At 35.7% G+C, this 26381-nt stretch overlaps 1 protein-coding gene across 2 annotated transcripts; it reads left to right on the top strand.

Annotated features, from left to right (window-relative positions):
- The first annotated feature begins 3176 nt into the window (after positions 1 to 3176).
- Positions 3177 to 26341, top strand: GEMIN2 (gem nuclear organelle associated protein 2). Of its 2 annotated transcripts, none has more exons than XM_029239609.1 (10): positions 3177 to 3406; positions 3811 to 3895; positions 5286 to 5375; positions 5645 to 5704; positions 8344 to 8457; positions 10141 to 10185; positions 11334 to 11402; positions 14699 to 14809; positions 16530 to 16588; positions 25923 to 26341. In XM_029239609.1, the coding sequence occupies exons 1-10, from the start codon at positions 3204 to 3206 to the stop codon at positions 25960 to 25962; spliced, it is 876 nt and encodes a 291-aa protein (XP_029095442.1). In that variant the 5' UTR covers positions 3177 to 3203; the 3' UTR covers positions 25963 to 26341. The 2 variants fall into 2 exon arrangements, with proteins under 2 accessions (XP_029095442.1, XP_029095443.1); XM_029239610.1 differs by having other exon boundaries at positions 3240 to 3397.
- Positions 26342 to 26381: the final 40 nt, after the last annotated feature.

The raw sequence follows: 26381 nt of genomic DNA on the forward strand, positions 1-26381 counted from the left end.
GAGTGATTAAAATACCTAATCACAGATTTTGTCAAGTGTTCAGATGAGCTGAAGAGAGAACTCAGCTCCCAGGTGTCAGAGAAGCCAATCAAAGCAACAATGAGCCAAAATGAATGCAAAAGTGAAGCCCGTAATCACTTACTGTGATTGCATAAGCAAGAGTCTAAACCTGGTGAAAGCACAGACTCCCCCTGTTCCATTACCCCCATGGAATGGCATGACTGGTTGAGGGTCATCTCACTGTTGAGGGGGTCCCAAACAAAAGACTCCTGCAGATTTATGGAACTGGGGGTGGGGATGGGGGCAGCCTTAGGAGTGGAAAACTACTGAGTACTGACTCAGAGACGTGAAGTTTCCCATGAAGGAGACCTCCAAGTGGAAACACCTGAGCTAGGAATGCAGCAGTGCATTAGAATGCCTGGCTGTTGTTGACTGCAATTCCCTTCAGAGACTGCAATGCATTGAATGGGAGCATCAAGTCTGGTGTGGAGAGGGCAGGTTTCCCTGTGAAGCCTGCCAGGTAAAGCCTTTGTAACTGGCGTATAGTCAGGCCTAAAAAAAAATCACACATAGGTTTTTAACCAGGAGCTGGACTCCTCAGAATTATCCCCATTTCTTGACAGCAAAGCTCCACTGTCCCCAGATCACCTAATAAAGCCCAATGCTTACCACAGGGCCTGACACGTAATAGAAAACTGATAAACATTAGTTGGATGACTGAATTTATTAAAGTTCAACGGCATAAAGAGGCAAGTTAAATTTTAGACTGTAGCCAAGGAGAAAAGAACTGACAAAGTATGGTAATGTAGGAGAAATTCTAGGGTAGTAAATCTTAAAGAATAGGGAGGGAAAAGATTAAATGGATGGGCTAAGTTATGTTTCTCACTTGGAATGCTTCTTAAAAATCTCAGTTTCAGAGCCCTACAACCAATAAATAGACTCAAACTCTGGAGGAAGAGAGTTATAGGACACAGGAGTCTGTATTTTAAATAATTTCTTCCAGATAATTCTTATATACACAAACATTTGAAAATAACTGAGCTGCTTAAAGGGATATAAAATACAGGGACAAATTTTGCATTTAGCTCTGTAATTTTGACTTAGCAGATGCCATCATCGTCAATAAACAGCCATTGAGCTCTGTTCTCATAACCTTCATACTACTCCTACAGCCAACCACCAATGTGAGAAACACTGAAACAGAAAAGTCTTTCCACTGTAAACTGAGAAGTGACTGGAAATCTTTGAAAACGGGGCACCGGAAGCAGTTTGGTATCTTAGGAATAGTTCTTCCTAGAAAGAGGCTAAATGAAATGGTTATTATAGTTTTAGAAGTTCAGCTTTCTAAAAATTAAGTTTTTTTCAGAATAACTTCATCAACCAAATAGTTTCTTCTCAACTGTCCCATATCTCACTGAAACATTCAAAAATACTTAGTGCAATTTCCAATTTATAACCATATTTAAAATGTGTTCCAATGTTCATTCCTTAATTCTTTTAAGTCAGATTAGTTTTAAAGAGTAGAAAGTAACCCTTATAAATTTTTACTTTCCTTTCTCTTGAATGAATTTATTCCTGTGTATTTAAATTTTTAGCACCATTTCAGAATCACTGATGTACTTTATAACTCACATTTTCTTTTGAAAAACAATTTTCTTAATATTTCCCAGGACAACCTTTGTTCCATTCTGCTATTCCTCCCCTTGTTCCCTTCATCCCTGTGTAGTTCTGCCACACACTTATACATGGAGTCCAGTATTAAGAATTGTTCCCTTGTGGTTGGTCTACTAGGTTCTTTTCTCCAGAAAAATGGGGATAAATTGCTAATAAGCTAGTTTAAAAAAAATGTATTTGTAGGAAAATCCAGAAATGACACAGTTTACTTTTTCTAATTTGTTCCATTTGTTCTTAATCATTACCAAAACGTTTGGTGACAGTATTTCTCCATATTTCTTGCTAATAAGCTAGTTTCAAATATATATATATATTTGTATATATGTGTATATTTGTGTATATATATATATATTTGTAGGAAAGTCCAGAAATGACACACTGTTTACTTTTTCTAATTTGTTCTTGATCATTACCAAAACGTTTGGTGACAGGAGCATTTCTCCATATTTCTTATAAGTTTGTTTCTCCCAAAATCAGTAAAATTTTTAACCAAATAATTTTCTAGTTTGACTGCAGCCAAACAGATTCTTTCCAAGTCTCCCAATTGTTTAGTTACCATTCAAAAGCACTAATTCTTTAGCTCTTAACCTAAGGACTGTCCTTAGTTTGTCTCCAATTTAGAAAGTTACATTCTGGTTTTGAAATCAATTGCTTGCAAGCTAAAGACAGTGCTTTAAGAAAAAGAAGAAAAAAAGCCTGAAAAACAAACAAACCTTAGAAAACAAGTCAATTGTATTCACTCACAGCTTGTTTAGAAAAACAGATATAGTACTTTGATTGTTTCTTGCAATTTGTGACCCAGCACAAGTTAACTTAATCCATTTCTGCCTTGTTTCCTCACCTGCAAAATGGAAATAAAGTACCCCCTCACAAGATTGGTCCTAAGATTAATAATGATAATTTCTAGGTGTTGGCATTAACTTTATTCTTTGCATTATCTAAGGAAAGAGATATTCTGAAAAAGTGAATAAAAGTAATATTCACTTCAGATAAATATAAAGTGATCTTTGGCGCAGCCAAGCACAAGAAATTCCTCTGGGAAATTAATTTTACATTCATTTGGCGTCAGATAAATCTGGGTTGGAATTGGTTTTCCTTTTTCGGAGAAAGTTACGATTGTAGTACTTAACCCCTCTTTCGGTCGATTTCCTCCCCTACAAAACCTGGATAATACCACTTACGTCAAAAGGTTGTAAAACTTAAATGAGGAAATGCATGTGATGCGTCTACCAGCGGTTTAAGAATTTAGAGCTCAATAAATGATAATCACAGTAACCTGGTCATTAATTTAAAAAACATTTAAAGTTCCCTCACTACTAGGGATGCATAAAAGTTAATAACCCTCAGTCTTAGAAGAGTATAGAGCGTAATACCCAGAAAAACTTCCGAACTACTTTTACTAGGAACCAGCCTCGCGGTCTTGATTACTCCACCGGAGCCTTAACCTTACGACAATCAGCAGGTTCGCTCATGCGCAGTTACGCCCCCAAGCCCAGCCTCTTGCTCAACTCCGCGCCAAAGGTGACAACATGTGCGCCTGCGCTGTGACCCAGACCTGGCGCATGCGCTGGGTGGGACAGGCCGCGTTGAAAACTATGGCGTGGGTACCGGCGGAGTCTGCAGTGGAAGAGTTGATGCCCCGGCTGTTGCCAGTGGAGCCCTGCGACTTGACAGACAGTTTTGACCCCAACGTACCTCCGAGGACTCCCCAAGAATACCTAAGGCGGGTCCAGTGAGTGATTTGACCCTTTGCGGGTGGGCTGGTTGTCCTTCCGCCCCTGGGCACAGAGCCCAGTGCCCCGCTCGACCCTTAAGTGTGATAAAGCCCCGCCTCTGTTCCCGTCCCCCATCCACTGTCGGAACAACATTCCTTGATTACATCTTTGCGTGAGCGAGTTTCTATGAGCTTAATTTTGTTAAACCTGATTACTTGTGACAATATAGGTGCTCTTAGATTTCTTCCACATAAGAAATTTTGCTTTCAGTCAACATAATTTCAGAAATACATTGTTTAGTACCTCGATTGCAATTCTGAACTTTTTTTCTGATTTTATAATGAACCATAGAAGTGGATCGCTTGCTTTACTACACATGAACAATAGTAATCACGTTTTTGTACTTATTTCTTATTTGTAGGATCGAAGCAGCTCACTGTCCAGATGTTGTGGTAGCTCAAATTGACCCAAAGAAGTTGAAAAGGAAGCAAAGTGTGAATGTTTCTGTGAGTTTTATTACCCATCAGGGGATTTTTTTTCCCTCCCACAAATTAAAAGACCAAGGCTCTCCTATAGTGTCAGACAGTTATCAGTTACGATGTAGGTAAGATTTGACTACTCCGTACTAAGTTGTACTTTTCCCCCCAAACGGACAGCTGGCATTTACTGCCTCCAGAGAGGCTTTCAGTAACCCTGGCATTCGTGGAGATTTGCTCATAATACTTCAGGAACATGATCCAATCCTAAAGGAGTCTTTCAATAGGTTACTTATGCTATCATTTATTTTTAAGGTACCTTTTTCCAGTTCATAATTATTATCAGGCTGATCTTTAATCTTAGTGTAGTTTGCATGTTTTGAATTGGACTGGGTTTTGTTTTTTTAAAACAGAAACCCAAATATCACACTTTTCTACCTACTTCCCCACTGTGAACCTTTTCATTCATTTATTTATCCAACACATATTTTACTAAACAACAATATCGTGCCAGGCACTAGGAATACAACAGAGGATGAGACAGAAAATGTCCCTACCCTTGTAGAGTTTACATTCTCCTGAGGAAGACAGTAAAAAAAAACAAATTAATTACATACTGCGACCATTGTTGTGAAAAAAAGTAACATATAATGACCAATAAATAACTGGGAGAACTACTTTAGATAGAGTAGCCACAGAAGGTCTGTTTTAGGAGGTGCTATTTAACCAAAGGTAGAAGGAGAGCAGCAGTTTTTAAATTGTGATAATTCCTTTTTCTTTTATGTTCTAAGTAATTCCTTTATCTGATGTTTATAATCAGGAGATTTAAATTCAGACACTGTAACGTTTCATATAATTCCTTTTCAGAAGTTTTTAGTTGATGGAAGATGATATCTTGTATACCTGGCTTTTAAAAAGTGACCACATTAAGTTTTATTTCAAGGCAGTATGTGATCAGTTGTGACCTCTGTGCTGTTTTGGAAGGTAGAAGTAGCCCTTATAAAGTCAAGCATCTGAAATTATTTGAGTACATTCTGCTCATACCAAAATTCTTTATTTGGTTTATATCTCTCTTTGTTTCAAACTGTTTTGCTATTATATTCAGTAGAAAGGTAGGACTAGATTATATCTTTGAGTCTCATGTCATGTGGATTTCTTAGAAACTCCAACTATAAACCATTCCAGATTGCTTTTACTAAAGTGACTATATAAGAGTCTTTTCCTAATGTTTTAAACTCAGATGTAAATAATAAAGTGAGTTGCCTCCTTTTTTACATCTGCAAAAAATACTGTCATTCTTGTATCGTCTTATTTGCTTTATTATTCACTTTTCGTCTTGATTCTGCTTTTACTTTGCAGAGGTATGAGATTCTAGTTATAACACTAACATTGATTCTAACATTTATGAACTGATCTCTAGCTTTCAGGATGCCAACCTGCTCCTGAAGGATATTCCCCCACTCTTCAGTGGCAACAGCAGCAAGTGGCACAGTTTTCAACTGTTCGGCAGGTAGGTGTACTTTAATCATTTAATCAAATTAAACCCCTCCCTCCCTCGGACTTACTTCTGTTCTTAGACTGTAGTTGGAAAAATTGGGGTTTCTAGTGTATAAAGATAAGAATATTCATGAATCAATTACCAAATTATTATAATCATTAGACATAATACAGTTGAACATATTTTCCAAGTTTTAGAATTGTTAGAATGTTGTGCAGCAATTGCTTTCTTTTGAGTTATCCATTCTTTGAAGATCATTTGTCTACCTTATCTTCCTTTAGAGTGTGAACAGACATAGAAGTCACTGGAAATCACAGCACTTGGATAGTAATGTGACCATGGTATGTAAGTTTCTCTGTTTAGATTGTACAGTGTATAACGAATATAGTCCATATTTACTTCCAGTTCTTAAAGATTCACTTGTTTAATCCATATTATTTTCATTCTCTCCCATCTATTATTAATAGTAACAGTTCCATTATCTTAATAGCCTGAAAAGGATAGAGTCAGTAAGGCAAGTTATTTTTATGACAGTTTTAAGCTGCATCTTGAGAGACTTTGGATTGGTCTTTACAAGTTTTTAAAGGTTCTTCTAGACATTTGCTTTTTAGGAAATTGAATGCATTTTCAGCATTTACAAAAAGATTGAATAAAGGCTTATTGGGATTTTCCTCACGAGGTAATGGTGCCAGTATCAGTGAGTGACATTTTAGTAAAGCTGGTCATGCTTACTGGAAAGTAGTATTTCTTACTTTATCATCCTAGATATAATTTTAAGCTTTTTAGTAAATATGCTATAATGTGGACTACTGGATAAAAAAGGGTGTTGGGGAAGAGGTGGATACATTGTTCCAGGACAATCCTTTTTTTTTTTTTTTTTTTGTGGTACGCGGGCCTCTCACTGTTGTGGCCTCTCCCGTTGCGGAGCACAGGCTCCAGACGTGCAGGCCCAGCGACCATGGCTCACGGGCCCAGCCGCTCTGCGGCATGTGGGATCTTCCCGGACTGGGGCACGAACCCGTGTCCCCTGCATCGGCAGGTGGATTCTGAACCACTGCGCCACCAGGGGAGCCCCAGGACAGTCCTTTTAACCTTTTAGGGAGTCTTATAGTTTTCCTGAGAATCAAATGAAAGGTATTTATTTTCAGAGGGAAAAAATGTACCTATGCATATAATTTTGCTCACGTTTCAGGTGGTTCATAGATTTCAGATTTTAGAAGCTTCTTCTAGGCAGTGCTTCCTGACATCTTTTACGCGATGACACATTGGGATAAATGGAGGAGGCTGCTCCCATAGCCTAAACTACCAGCTGAAAGCTAAGAGATTCAGTGTAACCTCTCTATATGCTTCTGTATACCAGTTGGAAGCTCTGCTCTAGGAAAAGTGTGGTAGACACTAACATCACTTGCCCAAGATCATTTAACTCATAAAAGGTATAACTGAGATTCAGACTGAACTTTGTCTGACTCTAAAGCCTTTCACCGTGCTGTGAGGCCTCCTAGTAAGAAGAGGGAGAGGGCAGTAGGTAGGTAGATAATATTTTTTCTTGCTCAGTCTAAGGACTTTTGGGTACATACTTACTAATTCAAAAAGAAGCTCATTAGTAACATTATGACAAAATAATTTTGTCAAGAAAGAAATGACTGAACATAATTGATTCAATAAATGAAGATCATCCATCAAAACAGTAGACTATTACATAGCAATAACATATGTTCATCATGGCAGATGTAAACATTATGTAAATAATAAAATGAATTTTTAAAGCATGCTCTGATAGCAACTATGTAAATATGGACATTGATTGATCAATTGATCCAATCATTTATTAAGCACCCACAATATTTAATAATTAGGATTTTCAATGCTACCTGAAGCAGAAACAGTCTCTGACCAGTGGAGTAATGGGAAAAGATGAATTATTCCAGGACAATGGGTTTTTATGTTTTAGGGGTCTCATATTCATTCTGAGAATCTAATGAAAGTGGTTTATCCTCGGGGTGGGGGAAAAACTGCACATATATGTAAAATAATTTGCAAGGTGATGTGCCCAGATAAACCTATTGTTCTGTTAACTGAATCACTTTGCTGTACACCTGAAACTAACACAATATTGTAAATTAACTATACTTAAATAAATAAATAAATAAATTTTTTAGGAAAAAGAATTTTTAATTGTTCTGTTAAGGTAGCCATATTGAACTGAATGGTCCTACTTTTTTTCATCTGACAATGTAGAATAAATCTACTCCTTCTTTAACTGGACAGCCCTTTCAGTATGTGGGGTATGTAATTATGTCTCCTTCTACGAGATGAACATCCTTCATTCTTATAAGCATTCTTAGTGTATTTTTTTTCCATACCAATTTCCATCTTTATCGCCCTCCTTTGAACACATTCTTGCTTGTCAGTGTTCATTAAGGTATGATCCAAACTAAACATGTCCCATCTATGGTGTGACCACTTGGGTGCTGTATTGGTTTGCTAGGGCTGCCATAACAAAACACCACAGACTGGGTGGCTTAACAAACAGTAATTTATTTTCTCACTGCTTTGTGGGCTAGAAGTCTAAGATCAAGGTGTCAGTGGGTCTCTCTCAAGGCCTCTCTCTTTGGCTTGCAGGTGGCCGTCTCCTTGCTGTGCCCTCACGTGGTCTTCTGTATGCATGCCCATCCCTGATGTCTCTGTGTGCAGACTTCCTCTTCTTACAGGGATGCTGGCCAGATTGGCTTCGGACCCACCCTAACCACCTCATTTTAACTTAATCTCTGCTATAAAGGCCCAGTCTCCTAATAATCCCATTCTGGAGGTTAGGGCTTCAACATACAGATTTTGGGGGCACACGGTTCACTCCATAACAGGCACTATATCTTTGTGTTGAGGTGGTGGGAATATGGAGGAATCCTCACTTCTTTTTTCACTGCTCAGTATAAAAAAAATATACATAGGAGTAAGTAAGTTCTTTTTTCTTTTCTTTTAGCCAAAATCTGAAGATGAAGAAGGCTGGAAAAAATTTTGTCTGGGTGAGAGGTTATATGCTGAAGGGGCTGTTGGACCAGCTGCAAGTGAAAGTCCTGGAATCGATTATGTACAAGTAGGTGATAATGTGGCTAAACAAACAGAAAAAGGTCATAATTTTGGTTCATGATTTAGTATAAAGACTCAGCAAACTACAACCTGGGGCAAATCGAGTCTGCAGATTTTTTTTGTATAGTCATGAGCTAAACATAAAAACATAATGGTTTTTATGTTTTTAAAAGGTTGTTAAAAATAAATAAATAAATAATATGTGACTGAGACAGTGTGTACCCTGCAAAGCCTAAAATACTTACTTTCTGGCTCTCTACAGAAAATATTTGCCAGTATTTTCTCTTAGTTTATTGTATTTTTGACTTAAAAATTGGCAGCCTAGTTTCTAAAACAATGCATGTTTTAGCTGTTTAATAATTTTGTGAGTTAGGATTCTTTTTTTTTTTAATGATTAGACGTGGGTCAAACAATGAGTTATGAGTAGTCAGGGAAACAAAGGAAAACATATGACACAATTAGGTATTTAAAAATGCTTAGTAAATTGCATATTCTGGAGGTAAAATGCTGAGGGTATATTTAAATTTCACATGGCTTTATTTTAATCATAAATTATGTGGCCAGCTGCTTCTTGTCCTTCAGGATTCACCTGCCCTCAAGTTTGCAGATGTTCTTACGGAACCCACTGCACACATCTGCATTACTGGTAACTCCCTATACTATGTTGTTCTGTTCTGTTGAGTAGGTATTTATTGTTTTCTATGTGGTGCTACATTGTGTTTTTCCCATTTAAAATTAGTTTATCCTGCAAATGTAAAACCTCCAAAAATCACTAAAAAAGACCAAGACCCCAGTTTAAAAAAAAAAGGCAATGGATATAAAGAGACATCTCACAAGAAGGAAATACAAATTGTTCGTATATGAGAAGATTCCCAAACTCACTTATAATAAAAATATTGCTTGTAACTCCACTGAGCTGGCATTTTTCAGATAACATACTGGTAAAGAAAGTTTGACACACTGTGTTAACAAGGGCTGGGAAAATGGGCCCTCTTACACATGGTGGTGGGAGTGTAAACAGATTCAGATCTCTGAGGGAGCTAATTTAACACTATTTCTTATACAACATATGTTCTTTTGTATAATATCCCTAACATATGTTACATTTCCAAATGTTTCAATTTTACAAAGAATTAATATATATTTATTTAGTTTGTTATTACAAAATGCATACAAGTGAAATATATACCACATGAAAGAACCATTTAAGGACACAAGAGTTTAATGCATGTCCTCTTAAATTTCTCACAGGTCAGTACTGTTTTCATAATCAAGGCTCCCAACATTAAACTCCAAAGTACTTTTTAATTGAAGCAGATTTTAGGTTTGAAAGAACTCATTCAAGTGCCCTTAATTCCTGAAAATGTTAGCTTTAGCTAAAGATTTTAAAAGTGTGTACAACATATTAATATCATAGTATCATTTTTTTCAATTTCATGCTTTAACATCCTAATTACTAAAATCATTATTTTAAAATTTACATATTCAAATATCAAGACATTATTTTCTTGGGCATTACCAACATAATAGTTCATGGAATGTTTTATTGTAATGGACAATGAAAGAATTTACTTTTATCTATTTTTTGTTTTTAAAAAACAGGGTGTTGAGAAATTCACCAGTTTGAAAAAAATGTACCCCCTGCCTCCATAATACCATTTAGTAAATTTCAGTCTCATTTTTCTTTCAGATTGGTTTTCCTCCCTTGCTTAGTATTGTTAGCAGAATGAATCAGGTAAAATCTAATAAGAATTTATGCATTCTTTTGTTTGCAATGTTTGTTAAGGTATTTGAATACATTTGCTGAATATTTACAGTATGCAAGACCCTGTCCTAAACTCTTTAACACTTCTTATTTAATCTTCACTACAACCCTATATGGGAAATTATTATTAATATCCTTTTTTAAATAGAGGAGGAAACAAAATTGGAGATTAAGTTACTTGCAGTTGGTTTTTCAGCAAGTTTTAATGGCAACGCTAGAATTCAATCCCAGGTTGATCTAATTTCAGAACTCATGCTCTTGATCATGGTGCTAAACTATTCACATGTATACATTTCAGTTATAAGTCTTAGATTCTGGGGTTTGAAATAAATACTAAGGTTAGATTGCTATTTCTAGTTCCAGACGTCCTACACACTTCATTAAGAATGAAATTTGAATTTCTTGGATCAAAAGGGGAGAAATATGGATTTTGGTTCTTCAGTCTTTCAGAACTAGGAACTCTGTTATCCATTTAAAGAGCAAATAAAAACTTTGTTTTGCATTCACATAGCATTGGGTACCCTTGGAAGATAACAGTCATACTCTGTTGTAAATCATATACTGGCTGACAGTTTTACTTACTTGATCATTTACACTAAGGTACTGTAGTAGTTATACTAAATTTGTTGAGAGTGATTTTTGTAAGCGTCCATCTATATTTGCGTAGGCCCGCGAATATTTTCAACAGTTTGATAATTCTATCTATATAGCTTAAAACTGATCTTTCTCTAGCTAACTTAGTCTTTAGATTTGTACTCTGCTTTAATGAAAATAAGCTGAAGGTATTTATGCAAAGGTTTTTTCTTAAGAGTATGTGGAATTTTTTTTTAAGTAGTTCCGAACTAAATTAGTAGTTACAAACTAAATCCTAGGATTTAAACCAAGGTATTGATAATTGAAAGTATATAAGAACATTTGTCTACAAAGCCTCTTCTCACTGAGTGTGCCATCTAATCCAATTACTAAATAGAGTCACAGGTTTCTCTGGAAGCCTAAAGAATGAGGCCATTTTAAACATACGAGTTGCTTTCTAACTGAACTTAATGAAACTCAGGTTGAACTTGTTAGTGTTGTATTACTAATACTGTTCTTTCATCTCTTTCCCCCCTCCTTTTTAGGCAACAGTAACTAGTGTCTTGGAATATCTGAGTAATTGGTTTGGAGAAAGAGACTTTACTCCAGAATTGGTAATACTGCATCTTTTTCTTTTCATAATGCAGACAAAATTTATATACTTATATATAAGATATGGCTTTACATTATTTATATATATGTCATATACATACAACTATATGTGTAATGCAAGCAATGGTTGTTTGCAGTAAAATAAGGAAATTACACTAGAATGTAAATCAACATACTACTTCCTTCATTGAGATAGTCTTGCATTGGGGAAAAAAAGTCAACTAAATAGTTGATTTATATCCTGGGAGAAGCTGCTTATCTTGTCACAGATCAGTAACAAACAGACTGGCCAGTCTGCAGACCCCATTTCAAATAGCACTGACCTAAAGAACTTTGAAATGCATTTTCTAAAATGGCTTTGAAATCCAGTTCACAAAAGCATATCAGAAAGGCACAGGGATATTAGCTCGGTGCTTTGTGACAGCCTGGAGGGGTGGGATAGGGAGAGTGGGAGGGAGGGAGACGCAAGAGGGAAGACATATGGGAACATATGTATATGTATAACTGATTCACTTTGTTATAAAGCAGAAACTAACACACCATTGTAAAACAATTATACCCCAATAAAGATGTTTAAAAAAAAAAAAGCATATCAGAAATACCAATAATGGCAAATATATGTGCCAGGCATTGTTCTAAGGATTTTATATATAATAACTCCTTGAATCCTTTGATAACCTATGAGCTGTTACTTCCATTTTACAGATGAGGAAACTGGAGCACATGGGAATTCAGTAACTTGCTTGAGGTCAGCTGGCAGAACTGAGACTCATGCCCTGGCAGTCAGGCTATACTCTCAACAACTGTGCTGTATTACCCCTCTATTTTATTGCTTTACACTCACAGCTTACTTTTCACCTTCAAAATTGGGTAAATTTGGTAGACATTATATAAATGAATTACCCACTTAATCCTCTAATAAGAAATTTTATTATCCTTTGGAGTTATAATTTAAAAAACAAATATTTTTCACAATTGAGGATATTTGCAAAATAGTGTATCTGAGGCTCCAAAACTTCCTGTCAAAATAGATGATATATTTGCCCTCCAGAAGCTTATAGTCTGCTGGGAGAGACAGATAAAGCAACATTACAGTACAGTGTATAAGTTTCCCAGCCTGCTATTCAGCCAGGTGGCTTAAATAAGTCTCTTCCATAAGTGTAATGATTATATTCTTTATCACTGGATTTTCATTTTTTATTTTTATATTTTCATTCTTTTAAATCTCTACCATATAACATATAATTTTGAAGGGGAAAAAAATCCATGCTTAAATCACTGTTTCGATTGAGTGGTCAGACATGTCTTTTACATAGTTGTTACTAATGTATATATTCTGTTTTTTTAGCTCACATTTCACATATATATTTCTATATGATAATGTAATTCACATAATTGCCGTTGTCTAAATGTCCGTGGTTTACTTTGATTCTCATTATTGACCATTTGGATTCTTCCTTATATTTTACAATCATGACTAAATTATAAACATTTGTACTGATTTTCTTTTTTATTATTTCTCAGGATATTTCTAGAATAGAATTATTGGATCAAGGTTTTGTAAGCTTTTGTTACATCCTGCTTGCTTTACAGAAGAATTGAACCCGTATATAATGACATCAGCAATGGATTCTTAAATTTCTCTTCCCTACAACCCTACTTTAAGTTGAACCTTATGAAATTGCCCTTTTTGTAGGTTAAAAACATTTGATTTTCAACAATTCCATATGGTTCAAGCTATCACTTTATAATTTGTTTTGGTTTTTCAAATTTAGTAAATATATAGTAGTACTTCAAAGTAAATATAATTTATGTTTCTTTCGTTATCAGTGAAGCAAAACTTTTTCCATGGGTTTATATATTAGCTACATCTTCAATAGATAACTTGGCTCATATTCTTAGGCTACTTTTTCATTGGAATCTAGATATTGAGCTTTAAATTCTATATCAGTTCTTCCTGTCTGATAGCGGCGACCTTTTAGCAGTATTATTTATCTGACGTATTTTCCTTCTCTTCCTTTAGTCTTTATTTTTTTAACTCTATTGTAAGATTTTTGGAACTTTCTTTTTTTAGCTTTTAAAGATTACCCACTCAAGAGGTGATAATTTTGGCTTTTCCTGTTAATTTAATGAAAATGTATTACCGAAAAGTGTGGCTGTATTTGCCAGAGGAACCATTAAAGTGTTTCTGAACCAGTGATAGCTGATTTACTAAATTTTAATCTGATTAATCCTTTGAGTTTTATTTTGAGTAATCTGTCTTTTAAATCAACAGTGTTCAATTCCTCTAAGTAACCATACCATTAGAACTCTAGTACTGAGAATACCAATGTTTAAAAAAAAACCTTGTGTCACAGGAAGTTTGCTTATCATAAACTAGCAAAAAGAAAAAGGGACCTTTTAATTATTTCTTGGGATTACTTGTCTAATATTTTTTGAGAAATACCACCTTATTTTGCCAACTAAGTGTGATGTTATTAAAGAAGGTTTTCAGCTATTTAGTTTTGCTTTTATTTTTTAGTATTGTCACAGTGTGCTCACTGACTTTGAGAAAAGGAATCTTTAGGTATAGATACATCTTAGACAATCAGTAGAGATTTAAGCACCTTCTAAGTGTAGAGGCCATTTGAATACCTGAATGCCAGCTTTATATTGTAAATTTATCCCAGAAAGTTTAAGTCAAGTTTAAATGTATACCAGCTTTTTTCGTGTAGAAGAGAGTCCCACTCACTCTTTATAAAAGAAACCTGGATGTGAATCTTTTTTTTAATGTTATTTTATTTTTTTATTAATTTTTATTGGAGTATAGTTGCTTTACAATATTGTGTTAGTTTTTTGGATTTCCTTCCCATTTACGTCACCACAGAGCATTGAGTAGAGTTCCCTGTGCTATACAGTAGGTTCTCATTATCTGTTTTATACATAGTATCAATAGTATATATATATATATATATATATATATATATATATATATATATATATATATATATGTCAATCCCAATCTTCCAATTTATCCCACCCACCCCCAGGTGTGAATCTTCTTGTTTAAGAAAAAGTCTTATTGATTTAGGGTTGCTTGAGGAGCTAACTTAGTGTGTTACACAAATTGCTATTTAAACTTTGTTCTAATATTCTTCAGGTTTCCCCTAAAGTGATGTGTTGCTCAGAATAAACTCAGTCATATATACTGCTGGTGGAAACATAATTTGATATGACCTTTCTGAGGTACAATTCAGTGATTATAAGTTAAATTTATGGTGCAGTTTGCTTACTTATTACTTTTTAAAATTCTATATAGGGAAGATGGCTTTATGCTTTATTGGCTTGTCTTGAAAAACCTTTATTACCGGAGGCTCATTCACTGATTCGGCAGCTTGCAAGAAGGTGCTCTGAAGTGAGGCTTTTAGTGGTAAGTTCAAACTTAATATTTCAAATCAGAAGCACTCACCAATTTATGTGGTGGTAAAGAACGATTTCAATGAAACAGGAAAACATGGAATATTTGATTAGTCAGGATTAGATTTAGTTACATAATAGAAGAGTCCAAAATAACAGTAGCTTAAATAAAATGTAAGTGCTTTTCTCAGACAAAGGGAGTCTGAAGGTAGGCAGATTAGATCTAAGGTGGCAGCGCCCCAGGCCTTTGAGTTCTGCCACATGTGGCTTCCATCCTCAAGCTCACCTCATAATCCAGGATGGCTGCTGGAGCTTCAGCCATTTTATTTCACTATAGGAAGCTGGAAAGAAGAGAAGAAGGTCATCCCCTCCAAAGAGCCTTCCCAGAGGTTCTACAAACACATCTGGCCAAAATAGCTCATTGGCCAGAATTTAGTCACATGGCCATAAGGAACTATGGGAAATGTTTACTTTAGTTGGGTGACAGTGTGCCCAGCTAAAAATGAGATTCATTTGCTAAATAATAAGGGGAGTCAAGAAGCCAGAGTGGTCAACTAACAGTCTGGCATAATAATTGTTTTGAATTTCTCCAATCAGACCCTTCCTCTAACTCATACCTGCAGCATTACAATATAAATTAATTTGATGCCAGACTAAGTCCACTTCTGATTTTTTTTATTCCTTTTTACTCCTCCACAAAATGTATACTTGTTCATTGACTACTCCAAAATATTTTCATTAAATATCCATGATATGGCACAAACTAACTTATATGGCCTGTACTCTGAGCAAAATGTACTTGTCACTCATTAAATATTCCCTAAGCTGTGTTCCTAGACTTTACTCCCTCTCCAGAAGTGCCTTTTCACTCTCTTCTAATCTGCATCTATATACCATTTACTTTTCACAGCCTGGCTCATATCCTATCACTTTCTGTGATACTTTCCCTAATCCTCACAATTAAAAATAATCTCTTCAATGATCTGTTTTTCCAGTATGCTTTGTATCTTTTTTATGACACTTAACATATTTTTCCTTTAATTAAAGCTGATATGAATATTTCCTCTTCTGTGCTATCAGCAGGAAGTATGTCTTATTCATATTGTTAAGTTCTTGGCACATAAAGGAATTGAATATGCTGACATCATTGAAGTGTGTCCCAAGTTTGAATAATGTATGACATGTCTGTTATAACATTACTCAGTGAGTTATTGTGACTATTCCTTGAAATGTATAAAAATAAATTTCATACTCTGTAAGACTACCTTCCATGTGTCTTAGGTCTGTCATTTTAACAGATATTTAAAGTGAACTTTATAAAATGTATAGTTCACAAACTACTTCCATCGTAATTGAGAACTCTGTTCTGGAATATTTTCTTTGAAGTATTTTTATGTAATTTTTTTCCCTTCGTGCCCAGTTAGGACACAGGGTTTTTTTGCTCCTTTACTTGGAACCAGGAAGAAGATCTCTCCCAAGTTACCCTCCTTAGAGCCCTCAACTCTTATTTCTTTTCAGGACCTATTCAGGACCTTTCTTTAAAAGATGATCTTAGATGTTTCCCAAGGAATCATTAACTCTACAGTTTCTCCTTTTTCTTTGACATTTTCTATTTCCCTGTGATTATTTCTATCCTCTAATAAAATGCTCATGTTTTCCATCTTGAAACTTGTTTCAAAAATATTAAGGGATAACAGACTACATTTTAAACTTTTTCTTTTTCTTTTTTGTAGGACAGCAAAGATGATGAGAGGGTTCCTGCTTTGAATTTGTTAATCTGCTTGGTTAGCAGGTAAGTAATCCTTGGCTTCTTGCTTTATGATAGCATTATTAATGGTGGTAGAGAGTATTGTTTCCATTTTACAATGAGGAAGTTGAGGTATAAGGAAACAGTATTGTGTTATCACAATTCCCTTTATTTCTAGTTTTTTTCTATAAATAATGCTGCATTGAAGATCCTTGTACATACAGCTCTATATTTTCCAAAGGATAAATTCCTAGAAATAAGTTAAAGGGCTTGCATGTACTTCTTTTTTTTTTTTTTAATTTTTATTTATTTATTTATTTTTGGCTGTGTTGGGTCTTCATTGCTGCGCGAGGGCTTTCTCTAGTTGCGGCAAGGGGGGGGCTACTCTTTGTTGTGGAGCATGGGCTCTAGGCGCACGGGCTTCAGTAGTTGCGGCACACGGGCTCAGTTGTTGTCGCTTGCGGGCTCTAGAGCGCAGGCTCAGTAGTTGTGGCACATGGGCCTAGTTGCTCCACCACATGTGGGATCCTCCAAGACCAGAGCTCGAACCCGTGTGCCCTGCATTGGCAGGCAGATTCTTAACCACTGTGCCACCAGGGAAGTCCCAAGGGCTTGCATGTATTTCTAAAACCGATATATTTATTGCCAGTTTGCCTTCCAGAAAGATCATACCACTCTGTTCCCACTAAAGTGTCAATGAGAGTGCCTGTTTCCTATTCAGCACTAGGTGTTTTCAGTTAATATAAATATTTCCATTCTGATAATAAAAAGATACAAATTATTTTTATTTGCTTTTGTATGATTATCAGTAAGGGTAGAATATGTTTTATTGCAGTTTTTTTTAATTGCTACTGTCCTTTGTTCATTTTCAGTCAGGGCATGTTTTTATTTAGTATACATTTGATTTTATTGCTTACATTAAAATTTCACTTGGAATTTATTTGAAAATGTCTTCATATTCTAAATTCTTGTGTGTGTGTGTATATATACACACACATATTTATATTAGGTCTCTTTCTGGACTTTATATTTTTCTTCATTGGTCAGTGTTTTTATTCCAATGCCAATAACTTTTCAAAGCTTTATAGTATTTTTAATATTGGGAGGGTAAGTAATCCTGTGTTCATTTTTCCCTCCCCCAGACAAGATACTTTTTTTAGAGTGTACACACATTCAGCATGTAATTTCTTTCTTTTTTTTTTTTTAAACGTCTTTATTGGGGTGTAATTGCTTTACAATGGTGTGTTAGTTTCTGCTTTATAACAAAGTGAATCAGTTATACATATACATATGTTCACATATCTCTTCCCTCTTGCATCTCCCTCCCTCCCACCCTCCCTATCCCACCCCTCCAGGCGGTCACAAAGCACTGAGCCGATATCCCTGTGCCATGCGGCTGCTTCCCACTAGCTATCTACCTTACACTTGTTAGTGTATAGTGTTAGTTTGTCCATGACTTTCTCTCGCCCTGTCACAGCTCACCCTTCCCCCTCCCCATATCCTCAAGTCCGTTCTCCAGTAGGTCTGTGTCTTTATTCCTGTCTTACCCCTAGGTTCTTCATGACATTTTTTTTTCTTAGATTCCATATATATGTGTTAGCATACGGTATTTGTCTTTTTCTTTCTGACTTACTTCACTCTGTATGACAGACTGTAGGTCTACCCACCTCATTACAAATAGCTCAATTTCGTTTCTTTTTATGGCTGAGTAATATTCCATTGTATATATGTGCCACATCTTCTTTATCCATTCATCTGATGATGGGCACTTAGGTTTTTTCCATCTCCGGGCTATTGTAAATACAGCTGCAATGAACATTTTGGTACATGACTCTTTCTGAATTTTGGTTTTCTCAGGGTAAATGCCCAGTAGTGGGATTGCTGGGTCATATGGTAGTTCTATTTGTAGTTTTTTAAGGAACCTCCATACTGTTCTCCATAGTGGCTGTAACAATTCACATTCCCACCAGCAGTGCAAGTGTTCCCTTTTCTCCACACCCTCTCCAGCATTTATTGTTTCTAGATTTTTTGATGATGGCCATTCTGACTGGTGTGAGATGATATCTCATTGTAGTTTCGATTTGCATTTCTCTAATGATTAATGATGTTGAGCATTCTTTCATGTGTTTGTTGGCAGTCTGTATATCTTCTTTGGAGAAATGTCTATTTAGGTCTTCTGCCCATTTTTGGATTGGGTTGTTTGTTTTTTTGTTATTGAGCTGCATGAGCTGCTTGTAAATTTTGGAGATTAATCCTTTGTCAGTTGCTTCATTTGCAAATATTTTCTCCCATTCTGAGGGTTGTCTTTTGGTCTTGCTTATGGTTTCCTTTGCTGTGCAAAAGCTTTGAAGTTTCATTAGATCCCATTTGTTTATTTTTGTTTTTATTTCCATTTCTCTAGGAGGTGGGTCAGAAAGGATCTTGCTGTGATTTATGTCATAGAGTGTTCTGCCTATGTTTTCCTCTAAGAGTTTGATAGTTTCTGGCCTTACATTTAGGTCTTTAATCCATTTTGAGCTTATTTTTGTGTATGGTGTTAGGGAGTGATCTAATCTCATACTTTTACGTGTACCTGTCCAGTTTTCCCAGCACCACTTATTGCAGAGGCTGTCCTTTCTCCACTGTACATTCCTGCCTCCTTTATCAAAGATAAGGTGACCATATGTGCGTGGGTTTATCTCTGGGCTTTCTATCCTGTTCCATTGATCTATCTTTCTGTTTTTGTGCCAGTACCATACTGTCTTGATTATTGTAGCTTTGTAGTATAGTCTGAAGTCAGGGAGCCTGATTCCTCCAGCTCCGTTTTTCGTTCTTAAGATTGCTTTGGCTATTCGGGGTCTTTTGTGTTTCCATACAAATTGCGAAATTTTTTGTTCTAGTTCTGTGAAAAATGCCAGTGGTAGTCTGATAGGGATTGCATTGAATCTGTAGATTGCTTTGGGTAGTAGAGTCATTTTCACAATGTTGATTCTTCCAACCCAAGAACATGGTATATCTCTCCATCTATTTGTATCATCTTTAATTTCTTTCATCACTATCTCATAATTTTCTGCATACAGGTCTTTTGTCTCCTTAGGTAGGTGTATTCCTAGATATTTTATTCTTTTTGTTGCAGTGGTAAATGGGAGTGTTTTCTCGATTTCACGTTCAGAGTTTTCATCATTAGTATATAGGAATGCCAGAGATTTCTGTGCATTAATTTTGTATTCTACTAGTTTACCAAATTCATTGATTAGCTCTAGTAGTTTTCTGGTAGCATCTTTAGGATTCTCTATGTATAGTATCATGTCATCTGCAAACAGTGACAGCTTTACTTCTTCTTTTCCGATTTGGATTCCTTTTATTTCCTTTTCTTCTCTGATTGCTGTGGCTAAAACTTCCAAAACTATGTTGAATAAGAGTGGTGAGAGTGGGCAACCTTGTCTTGTTCCTGATCTTAGTGGAAATGCTTTCAGTTTTTCACCATTGAGGATGATGTTGGCTGTGGGCTTATCATATATGGCCTTTATTATGGTGAGTAAAGTTCCCTCTATGCCTACTTTCTGCAGGGTTTTTATCATAAATGGGTGTTGAATTTTGTCGAAAGCTTTCTCTGCATCTATTGAGATGATCATATGGTTTTTCTCCTTCAATTTGTTAATATGGTTTATCACATTGATAGATCTGCGTATATTGAAGAATCCTTGCATTCCTGGGATAAACCCCAGTTGATCATGGTGTATGATCCTTTTAATGTGCTATTGGATTCTGTTTGCTAGTATTTTGTTGAGGATTTTTGCATCTATGTTCATCAGTGATATTGGCCTGTAGTTTTCTTTCTTTGTGACATCCTTGTCTGGTTTTGGTATCAAGGTGATGGTGGCCTCGTAGAAGGAATTTGGGAGTGTTCCTCCCTCTGCTATATTTTGGAAGAGTTTGAGAAGGACAGGTGTTAGCCCTTCTCTAAACGTTTGATAGAATTCACCTGTGAAGCCATCTGGTCCTGGGCTTTTGTTTGTTGGAAGATTTTTAATCACAGTTTCAATTTCAGTGCTTGTGATTGGTCTGTTCATATTTTCTATTTCTTCCTGATTCAGTCTTGGCAGGTTGTGCATTTCTAAGAATTTGTCCATTTCTTCCAGATTGTCCATTTTATTGGCATAGAGTTGCTTGTAGTAATCTCTGATGATCTTTTGTATTTCTGCAGTGTCAGTTGTTACTTCTCCTTTTTCATTTCTAATTCTGTTGATTTGAGTCTTCTCCCTTTTTTTCTTGATGAGTCTGGCTAGTGGTTTATCTATTTTGTTTATCCTCTCAAAGAACCAGCTTTTAGTTTTATTGATCTTTGCTATTGTTTCCTTCATTTCTTTTTCATTTATTTCTGATCTGATTTTTATGATTTCTTTCCTTCTGCTAGCTTTGGGGTTTTTTTGTTCTTCTTTCTCTAATTGCTTGAGGTGCAAGGTTAGGTTGTTTATTCGAGATATTTCCTGCTTCTTAAGGTGGGCTTGTATTGCTATAAACTTCCCCCTTAGAACTGCTTTTCAGCATATAATTTCTTTATCTACAGTAATTATGCTAATGATGATAAATAACACTTACTTGGCAGTTTGTGCCAGGCATTTTTCTTAGTGCTTCAAAATAGGAACTCATTTAATCCTTAGAAGGTAGGTACTATTATCAGTTTACAGATGAGGAAACCATGGCAGAGGGAGGTTAAATTACTTTCTTACCATCACAGAGCTAGTAATTGGCAGAGCTAAGATCCAAACTCCAGAACTAAGCCCTTAACTATGCTGATCACAAACAAAATTAATACCTACCTCACCTGTTGGTAGTAAGGATTAAATGAGAGGATGCCCTAGGCGCAAATATACTGTATCTCTAATTCTTAAAACAACTCAGGGTTTTTTTTCCTTTACAGATGGGACACCAGTTCATAAAGATTAAGTATCGATAATTGATGGTTCAGTAAGCTAGTACTTAATGGAACCAGAAACTTAAATATATCATCTGACTGATATTTTATAATATACAATTATGAGAGAAGAAATGTCCAAGTGTATTGGGTCATGATTTTTTTTTTTTTCCCCTCAGAAAGTTAGGTAAAAATGGAAAAAAGTTGTAGGACAGAAAAGTTCTAGGACAGTTCTATAGACTTCACTTAGGAAAACTTATAGAAGGTTATAGCAAGCTTGGAAAAAAGATAACATAGGCCTCGACTCTTTGCAGTAACAGCTTCAATGTAAGTATCTGTCATTGTTATGACAGAAAACCCAAGAGGGTTTTTTACTGTTGGTTTTGTTTGTTTGGGTATCTTTAAGGCAAGAACTGCTAATTCATAGAAATACCTCGTTATGTGAGTGGGATCTCATTCAAAAAGGATCCAGTAACTGTTAGCTGCCTTAATTGTTTTACCAATGGTAATTATTTTTTAAAGCTTCTTATTATGGAGTTGTTTAAACCATAAAAATGTTGTAGAATAAACCCCCAAGATAAATCCATAACCCAGTTTCAACTGTTTTGTGATTGTATTTTAAACAAATCTCGGACATGTCATTTTTCCTGTTTTAGTGTATCTAACTGATAAGGGCTTTTAAAACACATGACTGTAGTATTTGTATCACAAATTTATTGAATAACTAATAAATTTCAGAATAACTCCATAGTATCGTCTGATGTCCAGTCCATGTTTCATGTTCCCTAATTGTCCCAAGAATGTCTTTTTACATTCGAATTGTTCAAATCAGGATCCAAGTGCAATGCACTCATTACATTTGTCTAATATGTCTCTTAAGTATCCCCATCAACCTCTTGGGTTTTTCTTGCCATTTTCTTGTTGAAGAAACCGGGTCCTTTGACTTGTAAAATTTCCCACATTTTGGTTTTGACAGCTAACTTCATGATGGTATTTAATGGTTCATCTATCCTCCATACTGGTAGGTAGGTCTAGAGGCTTGATTATATGTAATGTGTATGGTTTGTTTGTTTGACAAGACTGTATGTGTGCTATTGTGTCACATCAGGAAGCATATAATGTCTAGTTGTCCCACTTTTAGTGGTGATAAAGTTGACCATCGCATTCAGGTAAAGGGATATTGCAGTCAATATTCTTTTTGATGCTCAAATTGTTCCATCTTTGGACAGTGGGAGCCCCTCAGATCAATTCCTATGCTTTTTGTTATATAACCTTAGTAGTCTTTTTTATTTTACGGCTTTCTTCCTTTCTAGTATGCCAAAATAACTCAGATGTATCTTGGACACTTGGCTCCAGATCTGGAATCAGTCTTTTCTTTTCTCCTGGGAGTGCTGGTTCCTGTTTTAAAGTAGAAAATGGTGTCTAGAGTCCACAATTTGGACATTAGGGAAGCTAGTTGTTATTCGTTTGGTCATTGCATTTAGACTGAACAGAGCTAGGAAGTTATGTAGTTTTTAGAAAGAGAAAAATAAAATCATGAGTTAAAATTAATATTTCAGTTCTAAGTTAAGACTACTTGATTTTTTTTTTTTTTGCGGTACACGGGCCTCTCACTGTTGTGACCTCTCCTGTTGCGGAGCACAGGTTCCGGACGCACAGGCTCAGTGGCCATGGCTCATGGGCCTAGCCACTCCACGGCATGTGGGATCTTCCTGGGCTGGGGCACGAACCCATGTCCCCTGCATCGGCAGGCGGACTCTGAACCACTGCGCCACCAGGGAAGCCCGACTACTTGATTTTTATTTAATGTTTTATTTCTGTTCTTCTATGCTCAAAATTCTGGTTTCTAATAATATTAACATAATTTTTGGCTTTATCCTGTAATAGTCACATAATAGTTTCAGAATAATACTAACAATATTACTGATAATAAAACTATTGAAATCAGTTTAAGAATTCTTTTTTTTCTTGGTTGCTTTACAATGTTGTGTTAGTTTCTATTGTACAGCAAAGTGAATCGGCTATATGTGTGTGTGTGTATATATATATATATATATATATATATATATCCCCTCTTTTTTTGGATTTCCTTTCCATTTAGGTCACCACAGAGCACTGAGTAGAGTTCCCTGTGCTATACAGTAGGTTCTCATTAGTTATCTATTTTATACATAGTGTCAATAGTGTATATATATGAATCCCAATCTCCCAGTTCATCCCACCCCCCTTTCCCCCTTGGTATCCATACGTTTGTTCTCTACGTCTGTGTCTCTCTTTCTGCTTTGTAAATAAGATCATCTATACCAATTTTTTCAGATTCCACATATATGCATCAATATATGATATTTGTTTTTCTGACTTCACTCTGTACATTTAAAAAATTCTTTGCAGTTCTCTTTGTCACTGGTATGTCTCACTAGGGATATCAGAACATCATGTTTAAGATAACTTGAAATTATTCTCCTCTGTGTGGTTATGCCACCAACCTAGTTTGGAGAAGGTTCATTTGGTCATTTTCTGTTTTTATTTAATCTTTTATAATTTCATAAAATATTTACATTATTCCAAAGTTAAAATTATAATTCAAGGTACATTTTGGAGCATTTTAGAATCCACCTTTATCCTCTGTAGTGTCTTTTCTCCCTTTTGTAGTTATCCATTTTATTGTTAATTTTTGATTTATCCTTCCATTCAGTGTTCTTTTAAAAAATATAAGCAAATATATATAAATATATCTGCATTTCTGCACATGCTTACAAAACATAACATACTAAGCATTCCATCCTGTACCTTGTTTCTTCACTTAACAGATCCTGGAAATCACATGGTAGCAGTGCAGATATTTCCCTCATTTTTTTTTTTTTTTTTTTTTTTTTATAAAATCCTCATAGTCTTCCACTGTGTAGATGTATCCTAGTTCATTCAGTCAGTCCATTTATTGATGAATATTTGGGTTGTTTGTGGTCTTTTGCTATTACAAGTAGTGCTGCAGTTAATATTTTTAAGTATACATTAAATTTTTTTAAATTGGAGTATAGTTGATTTACAATGTTGTGTTAGTTTCTGGTGTACAACAGCATGATTCAGTTATCCATATATATATTCTTTTTCAGATTTTTTTCCCCTATAGTTTATTACAGGATATTGAATATAGTTCACAGTGCTATACAGTAGGACCTTGTTTATCTGTTTTGTATATAGTAGTTGGTATCTGCTAATCCCAAACTCCTAGTTTATTCTCCCCCGCCTTTCCTCTTTGGTAGCTATGTTTGTTTTTCTATATTTGTGAGTCTGTTTCTGTTTTGTAAATAAGTTCATTTGTATCATTTTTTTATTTTTATAATTAATTAATTTATTTATTATTTTTGGCTGCGTTGGGTCTTCATTGCTGTGCACGGGCTTTTCTCTAGTTGCGGCGAGCGGGGACTACTCTTCGTTGCGGTGCACAGGCTTCTCATTGAAGTGGCTTCTCTTGTTGCAGAGCATGGGCTCTAGGTGTGCAGGCTTCAGTAGTTGTGGCTCATGGGCTCTAGAACACAGGCTCTGTAGCTGTGGCGCATGGGCTTAGTTGCTCTGCGTCATGTGGGATCTTCCCGGACCAGGGCTCGAACCCGTGTCCCCTGCATTGGCAGGTGGATTCTTAACCACTGCGCCACCAGGGAAGCCCTGTATCATTTTTTAGATTCCACATATAAGTGATATCATATGGTATTTGTCTTTCTCTGTCTGACTTCACCTAGTATGATGATTTCTAGGTACATCCATGTTGCTGCGAATGGCAATATTTCATTCTTTTTTATGGCTAATATTCCATTTGTGTGTGTGTGTGTGTGTGTGTGTGTGTGTGTGTGTGTGTACACGACATCTTCTTTATCCATTCATCTGTTGATGGACATTTAGCTTGCTTCCATGTCTTGGTTATTGTAAATAGTGCTGCTATGAACACTGGGGTATGTGTATCTTTTCAAATTAGAGTTTTCTCTGGATATGTGCCCAGGAGCAGGATTGCTAGATCATATGGTAATTCTATTTTTAGTTTTTAAAGAAACCTCCATACTGTTTTCCATAGTGGCTGCACCAATTTACATTCCCACCAACACTGAAGGAGGGTTCCCTTTTCTCCACACCCTCTCCAGCATTTGTTATTTGTAGACTTTTTGATGATGGTTATTCTGATCGGTGTGAGGTGATACCACATTGTAGTTGTGATTTGCATTTCTCTAATAATTAACAATGTTGAGCATCTTTTCATGTGTCTTTTGGCCATCAGTACGTATTCTTTGGAGAAATATCTATATAGGTTTTCTGCTCATGTTTTGATCGGGTTGTTTGTTTTTTTGTTATTGACTTGTATGAGCTGTTCGTATGTTTTGGAAATTAAACCCTTGTTGGTCGTATCATTTGCAAATATTTTCTCCCACTCCATAGGTTTTTTGTTTTGCTTATCGTTTCCTTTGCTGTGTAAATTCTTTTTTTCACCAGGTACTTTGACCAACGTGACTTAGCTGATGAGCCATCCTGATAATAACTGATCTCTCAGGGATAGAAGATATTTGTAATGAAGACAGCCCGAGTCTGAGGAAGTGCAATGCCAGTTCAAGTACTGATTGCATCACATCTTCAGCACTATGTGAAGCGTCTTCATCTTAACCTGTGCAACTCAAGTTGATATTCAGAAGATAGATTGTGTTGGTATGAGTATCTGAGGTATCTTTGAAAGATGTTACCCAGTTTTTGCTGAACAGTTTAAATAGTTTTCTGTAATCACATGCTTTTAAAACAAATTGAATGATTTATTGGTGAAGCATCCTGCACAGAAACTGTATGACGAAATTGTACAGAGGTCGTTGGTGCTGTTTCATTGTTTATTCACATATACACATATAAAATTTTATTGAAAATGTGTTTTGGTTACTAAATTTTGTTTGACTATTTAACAAA

This window comes from Monodon monoceros, unplaced genomic scaffold (assembly GCF_005190385.1).
Source record: "Monodon monoceros isolate NGI ecotype Baffin Bay Population unplaced genomic scaffold, NGI_Narwhal_1 Super_Scaffold_21, whole genome shotgun sequence".
Taxonomy (NCBI): domain Eukaryota; kingdom Metazoa; phylum Chordata; class Mammalia; order Artiodactyla; family Monodontidae; genus Monodon; species Monodon monoceros.

Coding starts and splice junctions, on each gene's coding strand:
- GEMIN2 (XM_029239609.1), top strand. CDS start 3,204: ATGTGCGCCTGCGCTGTGACCCAGACCTGGCGCATGCGCTGGGTGGGA. Junction 3,896..5,285: donor AGCAAAGTGTGAATGTTTCT/GTGAGTTTTATT, acceptor ACTGATCTCTAG/CTTTCAGGATGCCAACCTGC. Junction 10,186..11,333: donor TTGTTAGCAGAATGAATCAG/GTAAAATCTAAT, acceptor CCTCCTTTTTAG/GCAACAGTAACTAGTGTCTT.